The sequence below is a fragment of the Solanum pennellii genome, chromosome 3 (assembly GCF_001406875.1).
Source record: "Solanum pennellii chromosome 3, SPENNV200".
NCBI classification, from domain to species: Eukaryota; Viridiplantae; Streptophyta; class Magnoliopsida; order Solanales; family Solanaceae; genus Solanum; species Solanum pennellii.
This window is the reverse complement of record NC_028639.1, coordinates 17,159,986-17,183,486: the sequence shown is the minus strand read 5'-3', so window position 1 is coordinate 17,183,486 and position 23,501 is coordinate 17,159,986. Positions and strand designations below refer to the sequence as shown.

At 35.1% G+C, this 23,501-nt stretch overlaps 1 protein-coding gene across 6 annotated transcripts; it reads right to left on the bottom strand.

Annotated features, from left to right (window-relative positions):
• Window positions 1-1,442: 1,442 nt before the first annotated feature.
• On the bottom strand, window positions 1,443-22,823 carry LOC107014838 (regulator of MON1-CCZ1 complex). 6 transcript variants are annotated; one of them, XM_027915569.1, is made up of 16 exons: window positions 22,689-22,823; window positions 22,525-22,609; window positions 22,011-22,112; window positions 21,830-21,913; window positions 21,516-21,727; window positions 21,128-21,387; window positions 9,912-10,065; window positions 9,208-9,317; window positions 9,012-9,099; window positions 5,509-5,844; window positions 5,357-5,431; window positions 4,467-5,077; window positions 3,510-3,639; window positions 3,204-3,383; window positions 2,583-2,814; window positions 1,443-1,683 (listed from the first exon to the last, which is right to left on the bottom strand). In XM_027915569.1, the coding sequence occupies exons 5-15, from the start codon at window positions 21,678-21,680 to the stop codon at window positions 2,623-2,625; spliced, it is 2,301 nt and encodes a 766-aa protein (XP_027771370.1). In that variant the 5' UTR covers window positions 21,681-21,727; window positions 21,830-21,913; window positions 22,011-22,112; window positions 22,525-22,609; window positions 22,689-22,823; the 3' UTR covers window positions 1,443-1,683; window positions 2,583-2,622. The 6 variants fall into 6 exon arrangements, with proteins under 6 accessions (XP_027771370.1, XP_027771368.1, XP_015070428.1 ...); XM_027915567.1 differs by lacking the exon at window positions 1,443-1,683 and having other exon boundaries at window positions 2,343-2,814; XM_015214942.2 differs by lacking the exon at window positions 1,443-1,683 and having other exon boundaries at window positions 2,343-2,814; window positions 3,510-3,618.
• Window positions 22,824-23,501: the final 678 nt, after the last annotated feature.

Here is a 23,501-nt window from a genome sequence, read left to right as displayed (position 1 = left end):
ATACCTTTTGAGTTGTGGAAAGATCACAAGTCAAATTTGAAATATCTAAAAGTTTGAAGCTATCTAACTTTTGTGAGGGCTATTTGACCCCAAAACTATAAATGGAATAAAAAAATTACTACTTGTACTTTTTTTAAGGGAAAATAGTCAAAAGTACCCCTCAATTTTATTTTATTGGTTGACTTTACCCCTACCGTTAAAAACAAGTTAATTTTACCCCTGCCGTCAATAAACTTAACAAATATACCCCCAATTGGATGAAAATATCCTATCAATAAAATATTACCCAATTTGACTTAAATTGCCCAATTTTACTCCGACCCGACCCATTTAATAATATAACTCATTCCTTTTATCAATCTTCTTTTCTTACGGGTGGACCTGTAGCGGAGCTGGCTTAGGCCGTTGACGCTTACGCTCCGAGGACTCCACATGCGTGGAGGTCGCTGCTTAACTGGCTTTTTTTCTTCTTTTAAAACTTTGTTCAGTGATTGGATTATGCACATAAGTCAAAAAATTTGCTATTTCATTTTCACATAATTTTAAATACTTCACAAAAATACACAGAGAAAAATAGCTTCCCCAATTTCACACTCTTTTTCGACCATTGCAGCCCAAGTTTTGTTTCATCATTTCATTTCGAATCTTTAGTCTTCGTATCCCTCAATAGAGATCTGCAAGGGTTTAGGAAGTTTTCTCGACTCCAATGGATTGTTGTTCGTAAGAGTTTCTCATTCTTTGATTTATTTGGAATTTTACAATTTAATTATCAGTATTATTGGATTTAAAGAAGTTACTGCTTGAAGTAGTATTATTGTTAGCTAGATTTTCTTGGCTGCTCACTTGGAGGATGAAGAGTAGTGGGAGAGTGGTTCCTGCGATGGTGGCGAAGGAGATTCGGCAAAAGTGGTGGCTTTGGTGGTGGTGGTAGGGAAAACAAAGTATTATTTGGTAAAAGAAATGGATTTTACATTATTAAGTGGGTTGGCTCGGGTCGAATTGGGTTTAAATTGGGTAATCTAAGTTAAATTGGGTAATTTTTATTGATTTGGGGATTTCCATCCAAGGAGGGGTATATTTGTTAACTTTTATTCACGACAAGGGTAAAATTAACTTCTTTTTAATGACAGGGGTAAAATCAAACAATAAAATAAAATTGAAAAGTATTTTGACCATTTTTCCTTTTTTTTTAATTATGTTTTAAATAGTACAACCTATAATTTTTTTAATCTTGAAGATAATATTATAATAACATCACATAATGCTATTTTTCACAAAAATAAATTATCTTTTTATTCTAAAAATAATGAGAGTCAACGAACTGACACTACCTCATTCGTCTACTTCTATATTGGAAAAATGACGGAAAATGATGATTTTGAGTAAATAAGAAAAAAAAAAGGTAGAAAAATATTTTGGTCCACCTACAAAAAAAAAAATAATTTAAAAAAGGAATATGATCACCAGGAAAATGGAGTATGATAATTACATCCATCTTACTAGTCCTCAGCATTTCAAAAACTAATTTCTGTGATACGCGTTAAAAGTCTCATCCAAAAAGCTAAAGCTTATTAATGACTGTTTTTACATGTTACAGCGGTATCTGGTTCTTACTGTTGTTGCATGAAGCCCCACAGCCATTTTTCAGAACTTTGACATTCAACAATAAACTGAATCATTGATCTTCAAGCGGTATCTGCTTGAAGTAGTATTATTGTTAGCTAGATTTTCTTGGCTGCTCACTTGGAGGATGAAGAGTAGTGGGAGAGTGGTTCCTGCGATGGTGGCGAAGGAGATTCGGCAAAAGTGGTGGCTTTGGTGGTGGTGGTAGGGAAAACAAAGTATTATTTGGTAAAAGAAATGGATTTTACATTATTAAGTGGGTTGGCTCGGGTCGAATTGGGTTTAAATTGGGTAATCTAAGTTAAATTGGGTAATTTTTATTGATTTGGGGATTTCCATCCAAGGAGGGGTATATTTGTTAACTTTTATTCACGACAAGGGTAAAATTAACTTCTTTTTAATGACAGGGGTAAAATCAAACAATAAAATAAAATTGAAAAGTATTTTGACCATTTTTCCTTTTTTTTTAATTATGTTTTAAATAGTACAACCTATAATTTTTTTAATCTTGAAGATAATATTATAATAACATCACATAATGCTATTTTTCACAAAAATAAATTATCTTTTTATTCTAAAAATAATGAGAGTCAACGAACTGACACTACCTCATTCGTCTACTTCTATATTGGAAAAATGACGGAAAATGATGATTTTGAGTAAATAAGAAAAAAAAAAAGGTAGAAAAATATTTTGGTCCACCTACAAAAAAAAAAAAATTAAAAAAGGAATATGATCACCAGGAAAATGGAGTATGATAATTACATCCATCTTACTAGTCCTCAGCATTTCAAAAACTAATTTCTGTGATACGCGTTAAAAGTCTCATCCAAAAAGCTAAAGCTTATTAATGACTGTTTTTACATGTTACAGCGGTATCTGGTTCTTACTGTTGTTGCATGAAGCCCCACAGCCATTTTTCAGAACTTTGACATTCAACAATAAACTGAATCATTGATCTTCAAGGGGGAACAGAGTGATCCAACTTCTTCATTTATGTCAAGGTTTGGTGCCTGAAGCAGTAATCATTGTATTCATCTCGGCAAGATAACGACTAAAAGTTTGGTGATCAGTAGTGCTCTTGAACCTAGGAATGAAGTCTGAGAAAAATCTTAGAACAGCAGCCAGGTGTTGAGAGTCATTAGAAGCATAAGCTGCCTCAAGAAACAATGAAGGCTGAACAGTATTCACCTGAATAACATCCACTTTAATGTCAGAATCCTCAGTCATACAAGAAAGTTTTTGTCAAGTTTGTCTTGAGTGCAATCAACAGAAACTGAAGCTAAAACCCAACTCCTCAAATTCTCTTAGATAAAGGAATGCCAGCTTGGCACATTATTGCGATACTGTAATCAAGAGATGTTAAAGTACAGTTGAAACTATCAGGCAGGTTTAGTCCTAATCTCAACTCATGCCCAACAACGGAATCCAGTTAAAGCATGAAAATGAAACCTTCAGAGTTTAAACATGTAAAGTAAGCGCACAGATATAGAAGTGGTCAACTCAAGGTTTTTTTCCTTCAATTTTTTTCCTGACAGTAAGGTTTTCAAATATCGGATCCAGGGAAAGTTTAAGAATACCTTAGTTTTCCTGGCATAACGTAAAGCTTCAAGATAATATCCATCTTGAACAAGTAGCAGGACATAGTCATGGTGCAATGCAAGTTCTCTGAGCATATCTAGGCCCAACTTCCTTGTTTGAAAATTATGCCTGCCTGATGCTAGTAATTGCATTGCAACTTCTTTTGAGGGCTCAATTATCTAAAACACAATGAACACAAGTTTAGGGCTCATATAGATGTTTGTCGAGGAAAAAAAACAGAACTCTTATTTTTGTTATAGCACTCCTGGTACATTTGAAAATACATACTATAACAATTAGCTAACCTTATTCATGATGAACAATCCAAGTTCTGCATAATTTTCGTTCCGTGCTAGCAGTTGTATCATCAATACATAAATATTCAGAGGCACTTTCAACCTTTCCAGGTTAGCACTGAAAGAATGGATACAGGATCTATAAGATACAGAAAAGACAGTTCATGCATCAAAAGTAAAAACATGTCAGAAAGAAGAGCAAGCAAAAAAAATTCCCTTTTACAAGATGTATGAACATGGTAAAACTGAAGCAGTTCAGATTGATGAGGATTTAGTTATAGAAAAGGTGAGTTCTATATTTAAGGAGAGCTTTGGATGGGGATTGAACAGTTCGATGGAAATGTTTTCTGAATTAAGATTAAGGAACAAATAGAATTGGATATTTTAATCAAGCTAAAAAATAATTCGCAACTATTTAGTTTTTAAAACTATCAACCAAACATCCACATTATTAGTTCATCCAGATCATGCCAACTGTTGATGACAACAGTCCTGAAGTAACAAGCATTAGACTAGTAAATTTGTAATATAAACAGCATAAAAAAGAAACTAAGAAAATTTTTTTTAGGAACTTCACCTTTAAAAAACTCGTAAAATGGTATAAACTATTAAAGGCATAATAATATGACACAAAGTAGGTATAATTTAAAAAGGAAAAATAACTTACTAGAGGAGGGAAATAACATGTAAAAACTTGTGACCTACTGTTGAGAAAAGTTTGGTGTGGTTTGGTTTTGGTTAGACTCGAAACAAAAACGACCTTCCTTTGAGAAAATCTTGTATATTTCTTTCAGGGTTAAAAAATGGATATTTACAGATGAACTGCCTTGTATATTTATTAACAGCTGCAGTACTACTCCTATATAAGTTAATAAAACATTCAAAGTTTTTTCTAAATGTGATTAGATAGCGATGGCATTACAAGAATTCCCTATTTATGAGATAGCTCACAGAAAAATTGTGTACCTGCGTAGGAACTCAACAATGATTGCAACTAAGTAAGAAGAATCCCCAGCCATTTCCTCCTCTACAGGAACAAACACGAAGCTGCACAGATCATCTGGAGATACTGCAGCAGAAGTTACGAGAGACTCCTGCTGTTCATCAGTCCTTAGGGAAGTGCTACCTGATCCAGGAGCTTGAAGTCGTACAACAGAAGGCTGAGCTTCATCACCTGATACATCTGTCCCAACCAAGTTACCTCCATTTTGTTCACTACTAGATAAATCAACATTTACAGATTTGCCTCTATTTTGTGCAGAACTAACATTGTCTTCAGACTCAGAAGTAATGGAAGAGGATTTCACAATAGACTTGTCATGCGTGCCACTACCACTTTCTTGTTTTGGTGACTTCTCAGAGGTATCTGCTTGACTGATGGATTCATCAAGAGCACTATTAACATTAGAACCACTGGTTGTTGAACTTCTCTCCACTTTTGATCCCATATGATGTTTTCCCGTTTTTATTGAAAGAGAGAAACAGTTGACTAGGACATCTATCGCCCTTGCAACCATGGGCACAGGTCGCCGTTCGAGAATAATTGTCCGAGCCATTGCCAAACACAACTGTTTAGCCTGAAACAAACAATTTCAGATGGTGAAAATATTAATTTACTGCAAAATATTCAACAAAGACATTTTTGGACAGGCATTGATTGGTAGTTTGGTACAACAGTACCCAATTAATGTCTCAATGGGGTCTATCACAGTCAAGGTGAAACTGCTTCTATCCTAACAAATAAATTAGGGCAAACTGCCCACTATTTTTTGTAGTAACTCAAAATGTTCACGCACCAAACAGAGAAAATTACATTTCTACATGACTAAACAGCATCTGCATTAAAGAAAGCAGACCTTATTTGCTTCTAATTTCCTCCTCTGCAAAAATTCGAGGACTGTTTGCACTTCTGAGCTGCTAGAAGAAATGGCCTGCAAAAGATCAAGGTAATAGTAACTAAGACAGTAAACTTCCAAATCGTGATATTTACTAGCAATCAGAATTTTACCTCCAGATCTAAATGGATCTTCCACAAAACTCCATTGGCAGTATCACATATAAGGTCTGGAACGAGGAATACCCACTCATCTGCATAAATAATTGTTTCACCATGATTTGAGTCCTTTCCCTCCAGACCTTCAATATTTTGACCCATCAATTGAGAGGCTGCAGCATTTGCTCTAGAAAAACCTCTAACCAATAATGGAAGTGGAGCAGATACAGGCACTTGAGAATCTGCAAATATATCATATATGATAACCACCTTCGCATCCACTTGGTGAACAAGCAGTACATTGTCAACTACACTGACAGCTATCTTGTTGGAATAAACTGGCAAAGAACCCTGGAAGTACATTTTAGTTGTCATCAGAGAAGAAAAGTTATTTCAGACAAATATCAATAAAAAATTGGTATCTGCCGGTGCAAATGCAAGCAGAGTAGAGCCCGTTTGGATTGGCTTAAAAAGTAGCTTTTAAGTCAAAAATAAAAAGTCAAACTTAAATGACTTTTAAGTCTATAAATAAAAAGTATGGGGAGGCCTACTTTTGGTTTTTAACTTATTTTAAGCCATTTTAAACTTATTTTAAGGTTTTTTAACCTTGCCAAAACTTCTCCCAACTTATTTAAAGTTATTTTTATATATTGCCAAACACTTTCAGAAGTCAACAACTGAGTTAAAGTAGGTTTGACCAGCTTTTAAGTCCATCCAAACACCCTTAAGTACCACATGAAATCCTCCAAAAGTATAACTTCAAAATTTCATTAAGGTGATGCATTTGTTTTCCCACAAGTTGTAAGAGGAAATAGCTTTTTAGTAATACAAACTCAAACAATCAAACGGCAGACCAATTTATGTTTTAAGGACAAGAAGATCCAACTAGACGTAAGAGTAATCAAACACAAGGCAACATATCAACTAGACAAAACCCAAAAAAACAAAAGAGGAAGAACTAACTCAGCATCACTAGTAAAAAATCAACGGTACCAAACGCTACCAATCCTATTTTGAGATTAGTAAGAAACTTTTCTAGTTGACAAGTTAAGGAATTGGTTCTTCAGTAGTTCTTCGTCAGAAACGCTACCAATCCTATTTTGGGACATGTTTAATATCTGGTTCTTGCATATGTCAAGTTATGTTTGTTAATCATCAAAACTTCATATTGTTAGCCTAACAGGTAACTCTCTTGTCATGGCTCTCCCTAGCTCATAGTTCTCTAGATCCTGGAACAAAGTACTTTATCATGTGTTCAAGTGTTCAATTAGAACAAACCATAATTCGTGTGTGTAAATGAAATTTGTTGGCAAGTGTAAGGCGACGTCAATAGATTAAGTCTTCTTAAAATGATGTGAGGAGATTTGGACTTCTCTACTTTCCAATGTTGCGAGTTTTCTCTAAATCTTAAATACCGTATATGTCATCTCTTCCATAGTTTCACAGAATACAAGATGTTTGCCCCACATTCCTTAACAACCACCTTCATGATGGCCCTTTTTGTGTGGGTCATTTATCCCCCTCCCATTACATGTACTGATCTTAATATCCATTAACCACTATTTATCCTTGATTCTTGTTCTACTGGATTGGACGAATGCCTCTTGTGTTTGGAACAAATAGGTTTGTCGCCTGTCCTAAATCTCCCCCTCCCTTTGTCCCAAAACCTCTTCCGCTACACCACTGGTGAATCCACATTGTTTTGGGCCACTGGGACTTGGCAGGGACCATTAGTGATGCCTCCAATGTACTTAGGAGATTGGTTTGCGAAACCATTTATGTGTTGGAGGATCTTGTCTTATTTTGTGCGCTAGCAATTCATAAAGCACACGCTGAAACGGGTGAAATCAAAGGGCATTAGAAGCCAAAAGAGAAAGCTCTTTGAATTTGGAGTCTTCCCAGAGCTTTCATCCAACCTCTATCCCCCCCTATTAAACTGATCTACCTCGTTTTCCAGCATGATCCAAGCTTTAGGATTGACTCTCACGGAAGTCTTCCATCTTAACCTCCCCCTCCTTCCTTCCCCTCAATCCATCCTTAACCTCCCTTCCTTCCCCTCCCTTTTGATACCAGTTCAATTTTGTTCCTTTAAACCATTTCATTTTTGGGTATCGAGTGAACTGATTCATCCTACTAAACGCGATTTCCTTATGACAGGGTGTTGTAGTCCTTTGTGGTTTAAAATTGACTCCGCCTATTTAATTCTACTGACACCTTCACTTCTGCAAGAGACTGGAAACTGTTCTTTAGTTTTTCAAAACAAATGCCACCTAAATTGTACTTTGCTGGAAAAATAATTCCAAGAAAAATTGCTGGAAATTTTTCAGGAAGTCTTTAAAATTTTGCAATTCACTGGTCTGAATCGACCCTCTAGCTGCAGGACTGAAAAGATTGAAATGGCTAGAAAGGGAACAATTCATCTAAAAAGTGTACCACATTAGTCCGTCAATAAGACTACCAACAATCAGATACCATAATAATAGACACCAATCTTCTCTTAATAAAAGGGACTGATATACCCCCTGAATTTTGTCATTTAGAGTTGATATATACTCGTTATGAAAGTGGCTCATATATACCCGTACTAGTAGACAAGTGGATCACATATACTCTTTAAAGTAATCCATGTAGGGATATATTAATCCTTCTCACACATTTTTTTTAGACTTTTTTATTCTAATGGTCAAATTTAATTTTCCACTAATTTTCTTGTAAAATCTATTATAGGTGCCCCAATTTTTTTTTTTACAAATACAAAAACCAATTACAATATAGACGCGAAAAATAGTTTCAAATTAGAATATAGCCACAAAAAAAATTAGTTTGAAGTTTTTTTCTTACTTTTTTCTCTTTTTCCATTCACACTTCTTTCTTTTATTTTTCTTATTTTTACGCTAAAGAATGAAAGAAAAAAATGAAATAAGAATTAGAAACTCAAATAATAGTGTAATAAAAGAAATCGAAAAATAATTCATGTGTGGAAAAAATCAAGCATATGCCTGAACTTTGCTAGAAGGATACTATGTACCCCTACATAGATTTTTTTGAAAATTAATAATCAAAAAACTAAATTTAAAATTAACTTTTTCACTTCCGTAGATGAAAAGGATATCTGTGACCCACTTTCGGAATGGTAAGGGTATATGTGAATCACTTTTGGAATGACAGGGGTATATGTAAGTCACTTTTGTAACAAGGGGTTATATCAGCCTATGTTGCTCGGACTCCTAAGAAATGATGCCGCACCCGTGTCGGATTCTTAGAAATATACTACTTTTGGAGAATCTGACACGTACCCGCCGACATTTTTGAAGAGTTTGAGCAACATAGATATCATCAGGCTCTAAATAACAAAATTGAGGGGTATTTCAGGCCCTTTTCCCATCTATCTTTACAGCCACAACTACTTCAAAGTAATTTCAAAATCTCAGGAGTTAGGAATGCTAAAATGTCCGTGCATACAACTTGGGACTCTTACAAAAAATATGCATGTACCCTTGGTGTTGGTAAGAGCTTACTTGTTGTATCACGGCATCACGATAAAATCTGTAACAATGGAGTTGCATTGCTATTTTATCAAGTTGCAGGCAGTAAATTCTACCATAACTGTGAATTAACAGGGAAACATGTCACAATTAAGATGAAAAATCTACTCAACAGCAAAAATTATGTGAAAGATCTCACTAAAGAAAAGAGAACAGGATAAGCACTTACACTGTGACGATATAAACATCCTCTGCAGCAAGGACAGGCTTACTATTTACCTCAGATTTTGCCATTGCCATGTCAAACCTTGGCAATCGGACTATTCCTACGGATGAAATCTATAAAACAGAATAAAAACTAATGTCAAGCTTTCAAAATTGAAGGATTTAGTGATGAATGCCTTGCATCAATCGAATTCTGAACATGAAGGATTGCAATTAGTTTAGTCATGCAAGACTTTATAGAACAAAAAGATAAGCCGAATAAATGACAAAATCTCACTTCTAAAGACTTTTTCCAGCTACAGGGGCTTATCATAAAATCTGAAAAACGAGAAATGATGATCCTTAAAGGTGAAGACAGACATGGATATTACTTCCTCGGAGAAAAGATAAAGTTTCCTACCAGTGAAGCTTAATATACTTCAGCTAAGAAGCTTAACCTTGAAACCCCCAATCTGAAAAAACTCAAAAACTAGGATGGTAAACTATTCGACCCCCAACAATTTAGATATTCCTAAGGATTATTAAGCCAACCAAAGCAATAAAGTATTTGTTTAAGTTCCTCTGTAGGGCCTTATTAGCCATTGCTGCATTATATTTATCACATAACGGAGCACAATCATGCTGATATACTGCAAAAGTGATGTTATGCATTTTTATACCAAGGAGGTAAAGATTCTAAAAAGAAGACATGAAAGACCAGAAATAAACCTGATATCCTGTAAGGTTCTTGCACTGCATTCCCGTGGCTAGAAGCACCAATCTACTTTCATGTGTATAGACATACCAGCTCACATTCAGTTTCTTAGTCTCTACCAGTTGAAGTGATCTTATTCCAGAACTGCACGAGAATAACTCCAGTCCACTGCAGTTGAGGATCTAGATCAGATATGCATGCCAATCATTTTGAAAGGGTTCAAAAATAAGCTTTACCTAAATTAATGGCAATGCTTGTTTGGATCGAAACGTAGTAGTAATTGTTATATTATTGAATGACAATGCATACATGATATAAAGGCATAAAATATGATATATGCAATGCTCATACAAAGTTACCAAGAAAAATTGATATCCATAAGCACAAAGGAAAAGTTTCAAATTTGCCCCTTTACTAAGTGTACCAAATGATTGAGCAATTTCAGATAGTATGACAAAAGTCTCACATTGATAGTTAATGAGATGAGTGGACTTCTTATAAGGCTTTGGGCAATCCTCATCCCTTTGAGCTAGCTTTTGGGGTGTGAGTTAGGTCCAAGACTTAATTTAACAATACTCATACCCAAACCTCAATCAAAAGTTGGAAATTTGAATTGTATCGAAGATCATTGAAGAACTTGAGTTGAGTTTTGAAAATTCAAATCTGATTTTTGTTGATTGGAAGTATTTGGGTGTGCTTGAAACTAGTTCTGCATTGATAAGGGAACTTGAATCTGAAGTTTAAGCATAATTGAAGTTGATTGGTGTACTTGGGGTTCGAAAATTATTTCACCATTAAAGAACTTGAAGTTCTTGAGGTGTGCTTCCAAGATTTGGATTTTAAAATGGAGCTAGAATTGAGTGGAAAACTCTTGATATTGATTGAGGATACCATAATCCAACGTTTCGGAGTGTTTGAAGTAGATTTGAAGAAATTTGGAACAGATTTGAGTTCATTTGCAGAAAAAAATTATGAGCTGGAAACGTAGAATCATGTACCAAATCATTTAGCCGGAAATTTTCGTGGACTTGGACAGATCTGAACTGAGAACTTCAGCCAATTTCGTCTAGACGCTTTACTCAAGACCAAGGCATTTTCGTCTAGACATTTCAAAAATGTCACCACGTTTTTTGCCCGCACCAGAAAATTTCAGCATTGGATTTTTTATGTTTTTGGTAGATTTTTGGGTCCAAGCTGCTATGTTTCATTCCTTTTCAATTGTTTTGGATTTCCTAAGCTAGATCACGCTTAGTAATAGTCCTACTAAGTATTTTCTAGTTATTTGTGTCTGTATTTTTCTTTCGTGCCAATTGTTTCGTGCTTTTCTCTTTTATTTTCATAGTATGCTTTTGGTTCCTAGTCCATTTGTTTTCTTGTCCGTTCATTTGAACATAACTTCCAGTCCAAACCGATAATTGAATGTCTACTTGGAGTTTTGTAAATCTTGGTTGTGTAAGAGAAATTTGGATAGCCTTGTGTGGAAAAATGCTAGAGTGGTGAGTGCAATTGAGCGAGGTTGCAAAGGCCATTGACCTATTAGTGTCTAGGAAGATGTTTTAAGTACCACACATGGGTTACTGGGCATGCGAGTTTGATATAGCCCATTTGATACCTTCGTATCCGAGAATAATTCCAGGATTGACTGTCACTTTGAGGATACACTAAAAATTGATTAGGAATTCTTATTGCTAAACGTTTGTTCATTTGCAGTAAAAACTATGGAGGACGGTCAAGGCTCAACTTCTGTGAGTGAACCAATTTGGAATCATATAGTGATATGCATCAAGTCAATTAAAGATGAACAAGTATGATGGACATTGAGATGCAATGACTAAAATAAAGTTGTGCCACTAGTACACCTAGACTGTATGTTATGCCAAATTAAGGGAAGCCTAGTGCTACAAGCTACAATACACCTTACTACTGCCATGGGGTCACCTAGTGGTGATTGACTACACCTCAATCTTGTACATATGCTAGTGGTGCTTCAAGTGTACCTATTACCCCTAAGCCTTCATATGTGGAAAGTGTACCTAAGAATGAAAATGTGACTCAAAACGCTACAAGAAGCTAGGCGGCGGCGCTACTGGAAAAACTAGCTGGAATGATTATAACTACAATAGCAACAGACAAGATCCTGTGGAAATATAGCAAGGATGGAGTCTTCTCAGTCAACAATGCCTACAAAAGAGGATTAATGGGGATGACAGGGGGGTCCAAAATATAATTGGAACTATTTTTGGAAGAGTGACATTCCTACATAAGTAAAGTGTTTCACCTGGTTAGTGATAAAGAGAGCGTGTTTAACAGAAGAAGTCCTACAAAAGAACGGCAGACAACTAGTTCCTAGGTGTTTTTTGTGCAACTTGACAGGGGAAACAAATAACCATCTCTTCCTGCATTGTAAGTAATTACTGCTCAAATTTGGAACTTGTTTCTCAACATCACAAGCATGAACTGGACAATGCCAGAACATACATCAGATTTGTTGAGCTGCTGGATTAGGAGAAGAGGCAGCAAGAGTCAAATGAGATGGTGGAAGCTAATACCATCATGTATATGGTGGTCAGTCTGGAAAGAAAGAAATGGAAGATGTTTTGAAGATAGATCCAATTCCATCCACAAAGTTAAATGGAATTGTATAGTATCTCTACCTTTTTTTGTGTAAACAGCTTTGTATAGATGATATAGACCAAATTATAGATTTGATAGGAAATTTGTAATTATTCCTTTTTGGAGGTAGCCAACATTAAGGTATGCCGAAGAATTCAACCTTACCAGTTTCAAAAAAAAAAAAAGCTACAAGAAGCTATACAAGTGTGTTTGACTCTCTAGCTATGCTTGAGAAGGAAATCGACAACAGTGGAAGTGAAAAGAAAAGCAAGTCTTTGGAGGTACCTATCCTTGAATCTACTTGTGAAGTGCCATGTCTTAAGAATGGTGATAAGACTGAAGAATCTTTTGTTGATGTCCATGGTGATGTTTCTTGGGATAGTACTGTTTTGCTAGGAACCGTACATGATGAAGTGTTGGTTGAAAGAGAAGATATGTTGGTAAAAAGAGTTGTGATTGATTCCTTGGTGGAACTGGATGATTCTCAAACAGATAATCTCTTCTACACGAGATGTATGGTTTTCGATAGGATGTACACTACAGTAGTTAATGGAGCAAGTTGTGATAATTTAATGAGTGCTACCTTGGTGAAGGAGTTAAAAGTTGAAGACCAAAACATCCTCGGCCATGTAGGTTATACTGGTTGCACGATTGTGGAGAATTGAAGGTGAACAAAGTGGTGAGGAATCCTTTCACTATTGGGCGTCGTGAAGATGAAGTTGAATGTGGGGTTGTTCAACTACATGCCAGTCATATCATCCTTGGGAGATCTTGTTTGTTTGATAGGGAAGTAGTGCATAAAGAAAGGGAGAGTCACCATTTGATTGGAAAGATAAGAAGATTACTCTTGAATCGTGGAACCCAATGAAGTCTTGAATGAACAATTGAGTCTCAATTACAATGAAAAGAATGCTCTGAGAAAGAGAAAAGGATGAGCGACAAAAGATTGAGAAAAGTGAGGGTGAGCAAGGTGACAACTATAGAGTGGAAAAAGGAAAGAAAGTGTGAAGTGAAGTGAGTTGTCACAAGAAAAGAGTGAAGAGGTTGAAAAGAGAATGAGGGAAAAGAAAGAAGAAAAAAAAATATAAGTGAGGATGTTCCTTATGCTAACCATTTTAACTTTTCTTCTTTCTTAGTGAATCTGTTTCTTGTATAGGAACTCTTGGAAGGGAATACCAAAGGAAGCCGTCAAGTGAAGAGAACCGCCATCTTTGTAGAAATCATTGAATAAGTGGTTGTAAAGTTTTAAAAAAACAAATGCACTTGATGTTAAGAATTGAATAACATCAAGATTCAAACCTTAAAAAACAAGCAAACTTATGCCTCGTTTGTTTCCATTAAAACTAAAGACGTTTGAATCTGAATATATATTAAGATGTGCATTAAGATCCTGATGCCTAGATCTAAATACACATCCGAATATTAAGATGTGGTCTTCAAATACAATGAATGATTAAGACTAATTGTTTTCAAAATCTAAATGTGCATATAAAATTGAACATTATATCAATAAAATAAAATAAAATTTTCATTTCATCAAAAAAAAACTTTTTGAATAAGAAAACAATATTTACATGTATATATATGATTTAAAAAATTGAAAAATATGCTATGCAAATAAAAATTATATATCCAGTGAAAAATTATTATAACATGATTTTTTCAGAATTCAACATAAATATCTTTTCATAAAATAATTAATCCAACTAATTAAATAATAAAGAAGGTTTCATATTATCAATGCCTAACATATATTCAAGCTAATTAGAAAAAATAAAAAGTTCTTTTTTTCAATGACCTTAATCCAAGCGTCATCCATGTTTTTTTGTACTACCAATTTCACAAAATATACTAACCTCTTATACTATATAATGGTTCTTCCCATCCAATGTCATCTAATTTTTCTTTCTATAGTAGTACTCGTCTTCTCATTAATTTCCAATTGAAACAAGAGATTTTTCTTTTCATTCCAAAACATTTCTTACCGTCGAAATGCTTTCATCCTTCAAATTCAGGTCCACTATTTTTGTTAATAAATAACTCTAAAGCAATACTCATCTTTTCATTATTTTCCAATTGAGACAGAGATATTTTTCTTTTTATCGCAAAACTTTTCTGAGTCGAAATTGAAGACTGGGATGCAGAATTATTAAGACCTCCATATTTTTTGTCACTCAACTTCATCACATGTATCTATATGTATAATAGTAGATATATAAGAGACACCACGACAGGGATAAGTACAACTTGGACTCCGACCATGAACTCTTGTTGCACTAGAACTTTCAGAAAGTGTTGTACACAAATCTTAAAAGGATAGAAGTGTTCTTGATAAACATCAATAAACCCCAAAAAATTGTTAATATAAGAAAAATACTTGTAAAGATTTTGAAAATTAACCAGTTCAAAATGATGTTTGATTGAGAAAAGAGATGAAGAAAATTTGTAGCGAGAGCAAACAAAGTCGCGCAAAGAGAAAGAAGAGCGACATTGATTATTTTAAAGTGCATTAAATAAGTTTGAATGGTATTAAGACTCTCCTACAAATCTTTTTTTTTTTTGACAAAGGTAACAGTTTCTGTATAAATCTAGGCTGGGGTCCCAAATTTACATCATGGAGCTACATACAGTTGCGTGTACTTAAAACAAAACTAAACTAGAACTATTTCATCGCACAAAGGACTCTCCTACAAATCTGATTCGTTCAAATCTTTTCAGATTCATTTAGAGGGTTTTTTAAAAAAGAATAACAAATGGACGTAATAGGGTGAATCTGAATGTTCAAGATTCAGACCTTTAAAACCAAAAGCACTTAATGGGCTGAATCTGAATGATTAAGATTCATACATTTATTAAGCGCAAACAAATGAGGTCTTAATGATTGGAACCTGAATGATTAAGATTTAGTTTATTAAGTGCAAACAAACAAGGCCTAAGGCTTCTTGCTAAATGGTTTTAACTTGTTTCTCTTAGGAAATGCTAGAATATGGCCAAAATGGGTGTATGGAGGCTAGTTGAGAATTTCCATCTGAAAGCACCTAAAACAAATGTTTGAATTCTTTTTTCATTGACTTAATACATAAGAAGACGGTAGCAGCTGAGGTGAAAATTTCCAGACCTATCAACCTATTGGGAAGTGTACATAATATCATAGCTAAGCTATTGTAGAAAAACGTAAACAGATCATTAGTAAGCTGATTTCACCAAATCAGAATGTATACTAGGTAGACAGATTACTGATGCGGCCATGGTCGCCAATGAAGCTGTGGACAATATATTTAAAAGGTAGCAGAGAGGGGTAGCATGTAAACTAGATCTAGAAAAGGAATATGATCATGTCAACTCGTCTTGTCTGCATGATATATAAAACTGATGAAGTGAATTGTGGATCGGATGGATCAGAAACTGCGTCTCTACAGACAGATCTTCAATTTTGATAAATGGTCACCCTCAAGGCTTTTTCAAGTATCAAGGAGGACCGAGATTAGGTAACCCTTCATCAAATTACCTTTTCGTTCTGATAATGGAGATTCTCAGCGTGATTTAATTGTTGATGATATTCTTCTCTTCTGTGAGGCAGAAAATGATCAATTTATTTATCTGAGAGGGTTCTGCTAAGTTGAAGATTAAAGTATCTAAAAGTAGTAAATTTAGCATTAATTGTGATGACTGTATTGAGTAGTTGGCAAATATTTTAGGTGTAGAGTGGAAAAATTCCCTACAGTCTATTTAAGGTTGCCACTGGGTGAAAAAGAAAGACAAGTATTTGATAGGGGTTCTAGGTAGATAAATCAAGTAAATCCATTGAAGAAGCAATATCTTTCCTTTGGAGGTACGACTCATCCTCATTAATAGTGTATTGGATGGATTGCCTCCTCGGCAAACTTGATCAATTTCCTGGGGTTCAAGCTAGTGAAGATCCTTTATGGTGGCAGGGCAATTCCAAAGGCATTTTTAAGATCAATGCTGCCTGTAAAGTTATGAACCAGTCCAACCACCAGACAGCAAACTGGCAATGGAAGCAGATTTGGAGGATAAAAGTTCCCCACAAGGTATCAATTTTTGTATGGTTACTAGCGAAGGAGGCCGCTTTAACAGTGGACAACCTGATGAGCAGATGTATGACACTGTGCTCAAGATGCTTCCTGTGTAAAGAAACAGCTGAGACAGTCAACCATCTATTTCTGCATTGTCCATACATAGCTCATTTGTGGAGAAACATCTTAAACCTTAAGGGTATAACATGGACGATTCCAGGCAAGATAACAGAGGCTCTTAGTAGCTGCGAGGGAACATATTCACATGCTAAGGATAGGATTAGATGGAGAATTGTCCCAGCTTGTATCTGGTGGACGATTTGGAAGGAGAGGAATTCCAGATGTTTTAAGATTACTCTAATGATATTGTGTCTATCATAGATGTTCTAGATCCTTACTGGCTTTGATTCCTAAGGAAGTTGGAGCTGAGGAACTGACAGATTTTAGACCTATTAGTCTAATAGGTAGAGTTTACAAGATCATTGCCAAACTGCTGGCAGAAAGGTTAAAGAAGGTGCTACACAGGCTTGTAGACAACCAACAAATGGCTTTTATAAAAGGTAGACAAATAATGGATGCAGTGTTGATAGCAAATGAATGTGTAGAGTCTAGACAGAGAAGCAAGTACCCCCACAGAAGGCCTATGATCATTTAAATTGGAATTTCTTACTACTTATGATGCAACGGATGGGTTTTGGAGCCAAATAGATTAGATGGGTGAAATTCTGCATAAGCACAGTTAAGTTTTCTAATTTAGTTAATAGAAATCCTAGTGGTTTCTTTCAATCCCAAAGGGAACTGAGACAAGATGACCCCCTGTCACCCTTTATATTCATCTTAGCCATGGAAGGTTTGAGTAACCTAATTCACACAGCAAAGATGAAGCGTTGGATAAGGGGCTTTAAGGTGCACAACAGTGCACAAAATGGCTTGGAGATTACCCATCTGCAATATGCAGATGATACTCTCATTTTTTGTGAAGCAATAGGGATCTGGAATGGAGTGATAGAAAAATATGAAAAGAAGCTAACCAACTGGAAGAGCCAATATCTGTCTAGGGGAGGTAGATTAATCATGGTTAATAGTGTACTAGATGCAATACCTGCTTATATGATGCCTGTGTTCCAGCACCAGACAAGGTCATTTAGACGATAGATGCTTTGAGAATAAATTTCGTTTGGCAGGGAAATGATGACAAAAAGAAGTTTCATCTAGTCAACTGGGAAGAGGTCATAAAAACAAGAAAGAGGGGGGACTGGGGATTAGGAACATGAAGAAACAAAACAAAAGCCTAATGTTAAAATGGCTTTGGAAGTTTATGACAGGAGAAAATATGCTACGTGATCAGGGCAAAATATGAAATGGAGAATAGTTGGATGACAAAGATGGTAACTACACCATATGGATATGGTATCTGGAGATCAGAAAGAAATCTTTGGCCTATGTTTCGTTCTAGAATCAGATTTCAGGTGGGTAATGGAATGAAAGTGTCAATTTGGGAGGACAGATGGATAGCCCAAAGAACCCTGAAACATTTATTCTCGGACTTATATACACTAAGCTTTCAACAAAATGCAACTGTGGCTGAAATGTGGACAGGACAGGGGTGGAACTTACATCTTAGGAGGAATCTAAATGATTGGGAGATGGGGAACATAGTGGCCTTCCATGATACAATGGCACAATTTAGTAATCTGACTTGGGAAGAAGAAAAGGTTGTGTGGAAGATCGGCAGCAAAGGGGTTTTCAGTGTCAAGTCAACTTACAAAGATCTCAATCATTCAAATTCAAATGATAGAATGGAGTTCTGGCCATAGCAGATGATATGGAAACCTAAAATCCCATACAAGGTAAACTGTTTCACATGGTTACTAGCAAAGGAAGCAGTCCTGACACAAGAAAATATAAAGAAGAGGAAGTTCCAACTATGCTCAAGATGCTATTTGTGTGAGGAACAGGCAGAGACAGTAAACCACCTCTTTTTGTATTGCAAATGGACAGATCAATTATGGAGAATATTCAGCAGTCTTAGGAAGATCACTTGGGTGAAACCAACAAATATAGTCCTAAATTGTTGGATCAATATAGGCAATACTATAATTGAGGAGAGATGGAGGATTGTCCCAGCTTGTATATGGTGGACAGTGTGGAAAGAAATGAATCAAAGATGTTTTGAGGGCAAGAAGAACAATTTGCAGAAGATGAATTTTATAGATTTTTATTATGGTGTAAACAGAAGTTTAGTACAGGCAGAATAGATAAATAGGAAAAAACGTTCATTCTCAAAAACAAAAAAAAGAGAGGGAAGACACTAGAACTCTATCGTAAATATGGTTTCAGTACTACCCAAGAACTGTTTTGGTCCCTGATATGAAACAAACTGACTAATTTCAAAAAAAAATATGTATGTCGTAGTGGAAAAGAGACTGATTTCCACAAGAAGTTGATTTCTACGGGAAAGGAATGCCAGTAAGAGGAAGTTTCACTTGGTCAAATGGCAAGTGATTACAAATGATAAGGACGGAAGATTGGGTGTGAGGACTTAAAAGTTACATAATAAGAGCTTGTTATTTAAATGATTATGGATATATAGTAGGGGTGGAGATGAAATTTGGAAGAAGGTACTGGATGCTATCTATGGTATCATATGGATAGCTGGGGAATGCAGAGATAATTCTTCATTATTGAAGTCCAGTAGGGGGGTCTGGAAAGGCATTAGTGTGTTGTGGGATGAATTTCTACAGAACACTAAATTAGAGGTCAGAGATGGGGCCAGATAAGGTTTTGGACGGATTTTTGGATTGGAGATGAAAGCTTAATGATCAAATATTCAGATATGTTCAGTTGTTCTATGAGGAAAGATGGTCAAATCGACTTCTATTCAAGTTCCAGGTAGTGGTTAACTTTGAGAAGATATCTGATGACAACGGGGGAATGGAAGTTTCTAAAAAAGACTTTGTCAGTTACTTCAACAGTTTGAATCAATATCAATTGATCAAAATAAAGTGAATAGTTTGGTTTGAGTCATCAGCAGGGAAAAGAGGGTTTTAGCCTTTTAGATAAGGAATTGCTACAGCTTGCTAGTGCAGCAGGGGCGCTTTGGTGTACTAAATTGGCCTTGGAAGCTGATTTGGAAGACTAAACCTAGCCCTAGGTTAAGGCAGCCTAGTTTGGATTGGATTGCAACCAAGAAGTCATGTTCAACTCAAAACAATCTGCAGTGAAGACGTTTTTCAGTAAGCAACAGATGTCATTTTTTTTAATTTTTTTAAAATTGATGCAAGAGATGGCATCTCTGTAAGAAAAGATCAAAAACTATGGAGTATTTACTGCATCATTGCAGGTTTCCTAGACAATGCTAGGAGCTCTTTCTAACAACGCTGGCATATCATCGGTTATGCCTCAGAAGATTCAATATTAATTGGAAAGCTAGCAAGGCAAAAAAGTCTCAAGAAGCATGAAGCAGCTATGGAAATTCCCATTTGTATATTCTGGACCATATGGAAGAAATAATTTTTTCTTTGAAGGGAAGAGAATTTGTGTCTGTAGAATCAAGAGCAAATATTTGCATAATTTTTATATTTGGTCTAAAAGTAGTACATTAGAATGTATGGATCAATATCTGGACTTTTGCATCTGTTGGGAGGGAACATGTAGCTTAGTCTGCTGTTTGGAGGTATTTGAGTCCTGTTCTGTTTCTATACCATTTTGGTGCCTTATTAATAAACATTACCTTATAAAAAGAAAAACAAACTTGTAGCCCTTACAAAAACCATGTGGGATAAATATATAATGGAACATATAAAATATTATTGAAGATATGGAAAACAGACATTCCGAATTTTCTTGTGAAAAATATTTTTTTTTTGATGGAAATAATTATTTTGGTCACCATGAGTATGAACCAGAGCAACTTTTCCAGCATCATCTTTTGCAGGGTTTGTTGTGTTCTTTTTATGAACGTGGTGTCCCAGCTAGCTTTTGCACACCTCGACTAATTCTATACCTGGCACCTCCGACCAACAATAGGTACCAGGTGTCCACCAAGGCTAGGACAGATGGGAACAATCACCTACTGTTTTTTGTCTCCACCGAGTTTTGAACCTGAAACCTCAGGGTTCAGGTTTTATTGCTAGTAATACAAAGTTATTTTTTACTGACAAAAAAAACTATAAAGAGAGTTCACAACAACAGGCAGTTCAGTTTGGATTCTGAAACTGAAATTAGAAGTTAATTGTTGCCTCATGAAACAATTGTTAGCTATTTTCTGATGTAACCAAATGCTAGTTATGATTACGAAAATGACTAAAATTTCAGAAACAATTACACAAATAAGGCAATATATCCAATCCAGACATGCCAATATATCGAATAGATTATAAAGATCTATCCAAGTGAGGGAATTTATTCGAAGTCAGTTGTACCGATTTTAAAAAGGCACAAAAAGTAGCTTTAAGTTACTGATGAAAAATTCATTCATTCTTTCGGTAGGCTAACATTTAAGAACCATGAAGTAATCAAATAGTTATGGAAGCTGATGCAGACAAGAAACTTAAGAGATAACTATTTCTGCTATATACCTGGTCTTCACAAAGACAATATCGCACGTCGGTGAATCTGTCCAAAAAAATCCAAGAATCCTTTCTGATCCAGACCTGCACTTGAAACTAAAAGTATCCCCACTCTCTCTGTTCTGAATTTGAACCTCATGAGTGGATCTTTGTACAGCCAGAAGTTTTAAATCTAAAGAATATCGAATGGACAAAACTGGACCTTCGCCTATTTGATCAGAGGATGGAGTCACATTTGGATTAAATGGAGTTGTTTTCCAACAGAAAACCTGCAAACAGAGTGACCACCATTTAGTTCGCTGGTAATAGCAAGCAAAAAAATCCTGTGGTATGATTTGTCAAAACATCAACTTAGACCATGTGTGACTGCGTTCATCTTTCTAGCCTAGCATTTTACCTGATCAGATGTGGGAACAATAAGCTGTTTCGTGCCTTCATCATAGAAAATATTTCTTGCTCCTGAGATTGTGCATCTTAAAGGTGGATACTGAATATACACATGTGATAGAGCACCAGAACTACCAAAACCAGAAGGCTGAGATGAAGATGCTTGTGCTGACATGTTTCACTTCCCCCTATGTAGAACTACTGACCTGAGAAACACCTGACCTAAATGATTAAATAAATTAACTGTCCAACGAGCTATATGCTAACACATTATAATTAAATGAACAATATTATTATCCTTCAAAAACGAAAAAAATATCATACTTTTTCATGCTTGATTTAACTTCAATAACAGCTGCTTATCACTCTTAACTTGCGTATATATACTATTCAAGCCTTTCTTCTTATCTGTTAAATAAACAGGAAAATCAGGCAAGCGAAGGGATGACATAGGACATATTTAGGAAACTTTTCTAACTCAAACATGACGGTGAGGTTATCATACCACGCTTTTCATGCAATTGCTCAATTCAAGGAATTCTTTTAAACACATATCATGTTCTACTTCTGGAACCTTCGCTGCAACACAACTGCCATACACTTTCGCCTGTAAGAGAAGTAGAAATAAGCTGTTAAAAGATCCTCATGTTTTCAGTATTTCTCAATCTCTGACACGAGGGATATGGAAACAAACAACCGAGCAAACAGGATCAGATAGGTAGTGGGTCTAATATTTCACCCCCACTCATTACAAATCAAATATAGATGATGATTTAAATCCAAAGTACATAAAAAGATTCATTTTTTGCCTAAAAGATCAATCGAACATCAAGGGACACATAAAGTTCACCTCTTTAGCAATATGTATCAGATTTGTGGGGAAAAAGACAACAAATGCTAAGAAAGGATATCAAACGAAACATCAAATCTTTACAACTTTTTACTTGAGTTATATGTGTGAAATTTAAGGGAAAAAACAAACAATAAAAAGAATAAAGGGATACCCATATTGGACAAACCTGAGCTGAACAATTCAACAATACTTTCTTGAAAATTGAAGTAGAAGCAGCAACAGATGGATTCTTCTCTTTCATTATCTCATGCCTGAAATGGCACTTTCCGATCGTCAACGAAACAGTAACTCAAACAATTCAGAAAATGTCCAAATCATAAAGAAACTCACCTAAATCATCGATAATTAGCTAAGGGCGCTGAGCATCTGAACCGAAACTAGCAAAAAAAAATTCTGCAAATTTCCCAAGTGAATGTGATGGAGGGTCTTTGCCCCGAAATCAAGTTGGACTACAATTTGGCCCAATAACTTATGTTCAGCGTATGACAAATTTTCATAAATAGCACATGATTTTAGTTTTCAATTACTACTAGTAAAATTATCTGCTCTTTGCACGAAAATTTAATATTACTGAATTTGTAAAATAATATTTAAAATCTATATGTTATTAAAAGTAAAATATTATATTATCTTACATATAAATTTATGTAGTAATAAACATTAATAATATAAAGAAAAATGAAAATTATTGCTTCTTAACATTTGTTCTTAATAACACAAGCATAAATTAATGACTCTTCAAATGCATACCAAGATATGTAACATAAGCTTAGTATCACTGAGCCACTCAACATGAGCAAAGTACACAATATTTAATTGTGAAAAAGAAAGAAGAAGTTCAAAATTTTTGTTGTTCTAAAATAAGAGGAAATCCCTCTATGTATAAATAACAAAGGGTAATGAGAATTTATTGTGTTATTTTTGAAAATGTTACAACTATTTGAAAAACTTGCAACCCTTCGAAAAGGTCATAACATTTCATGAAAGTCACAACTTTTCATGAAAGTCACAACTTTTCATAAAAGTCACACTCTTCACTAAAGTCGCAACTTTTTTATAAAAGTAACAACATTTCATAAATTTCACAACTTTTTATGAAAGTGAAAGGCTAATTTTGAAAATTAATAAATTAAAAGGAAATTA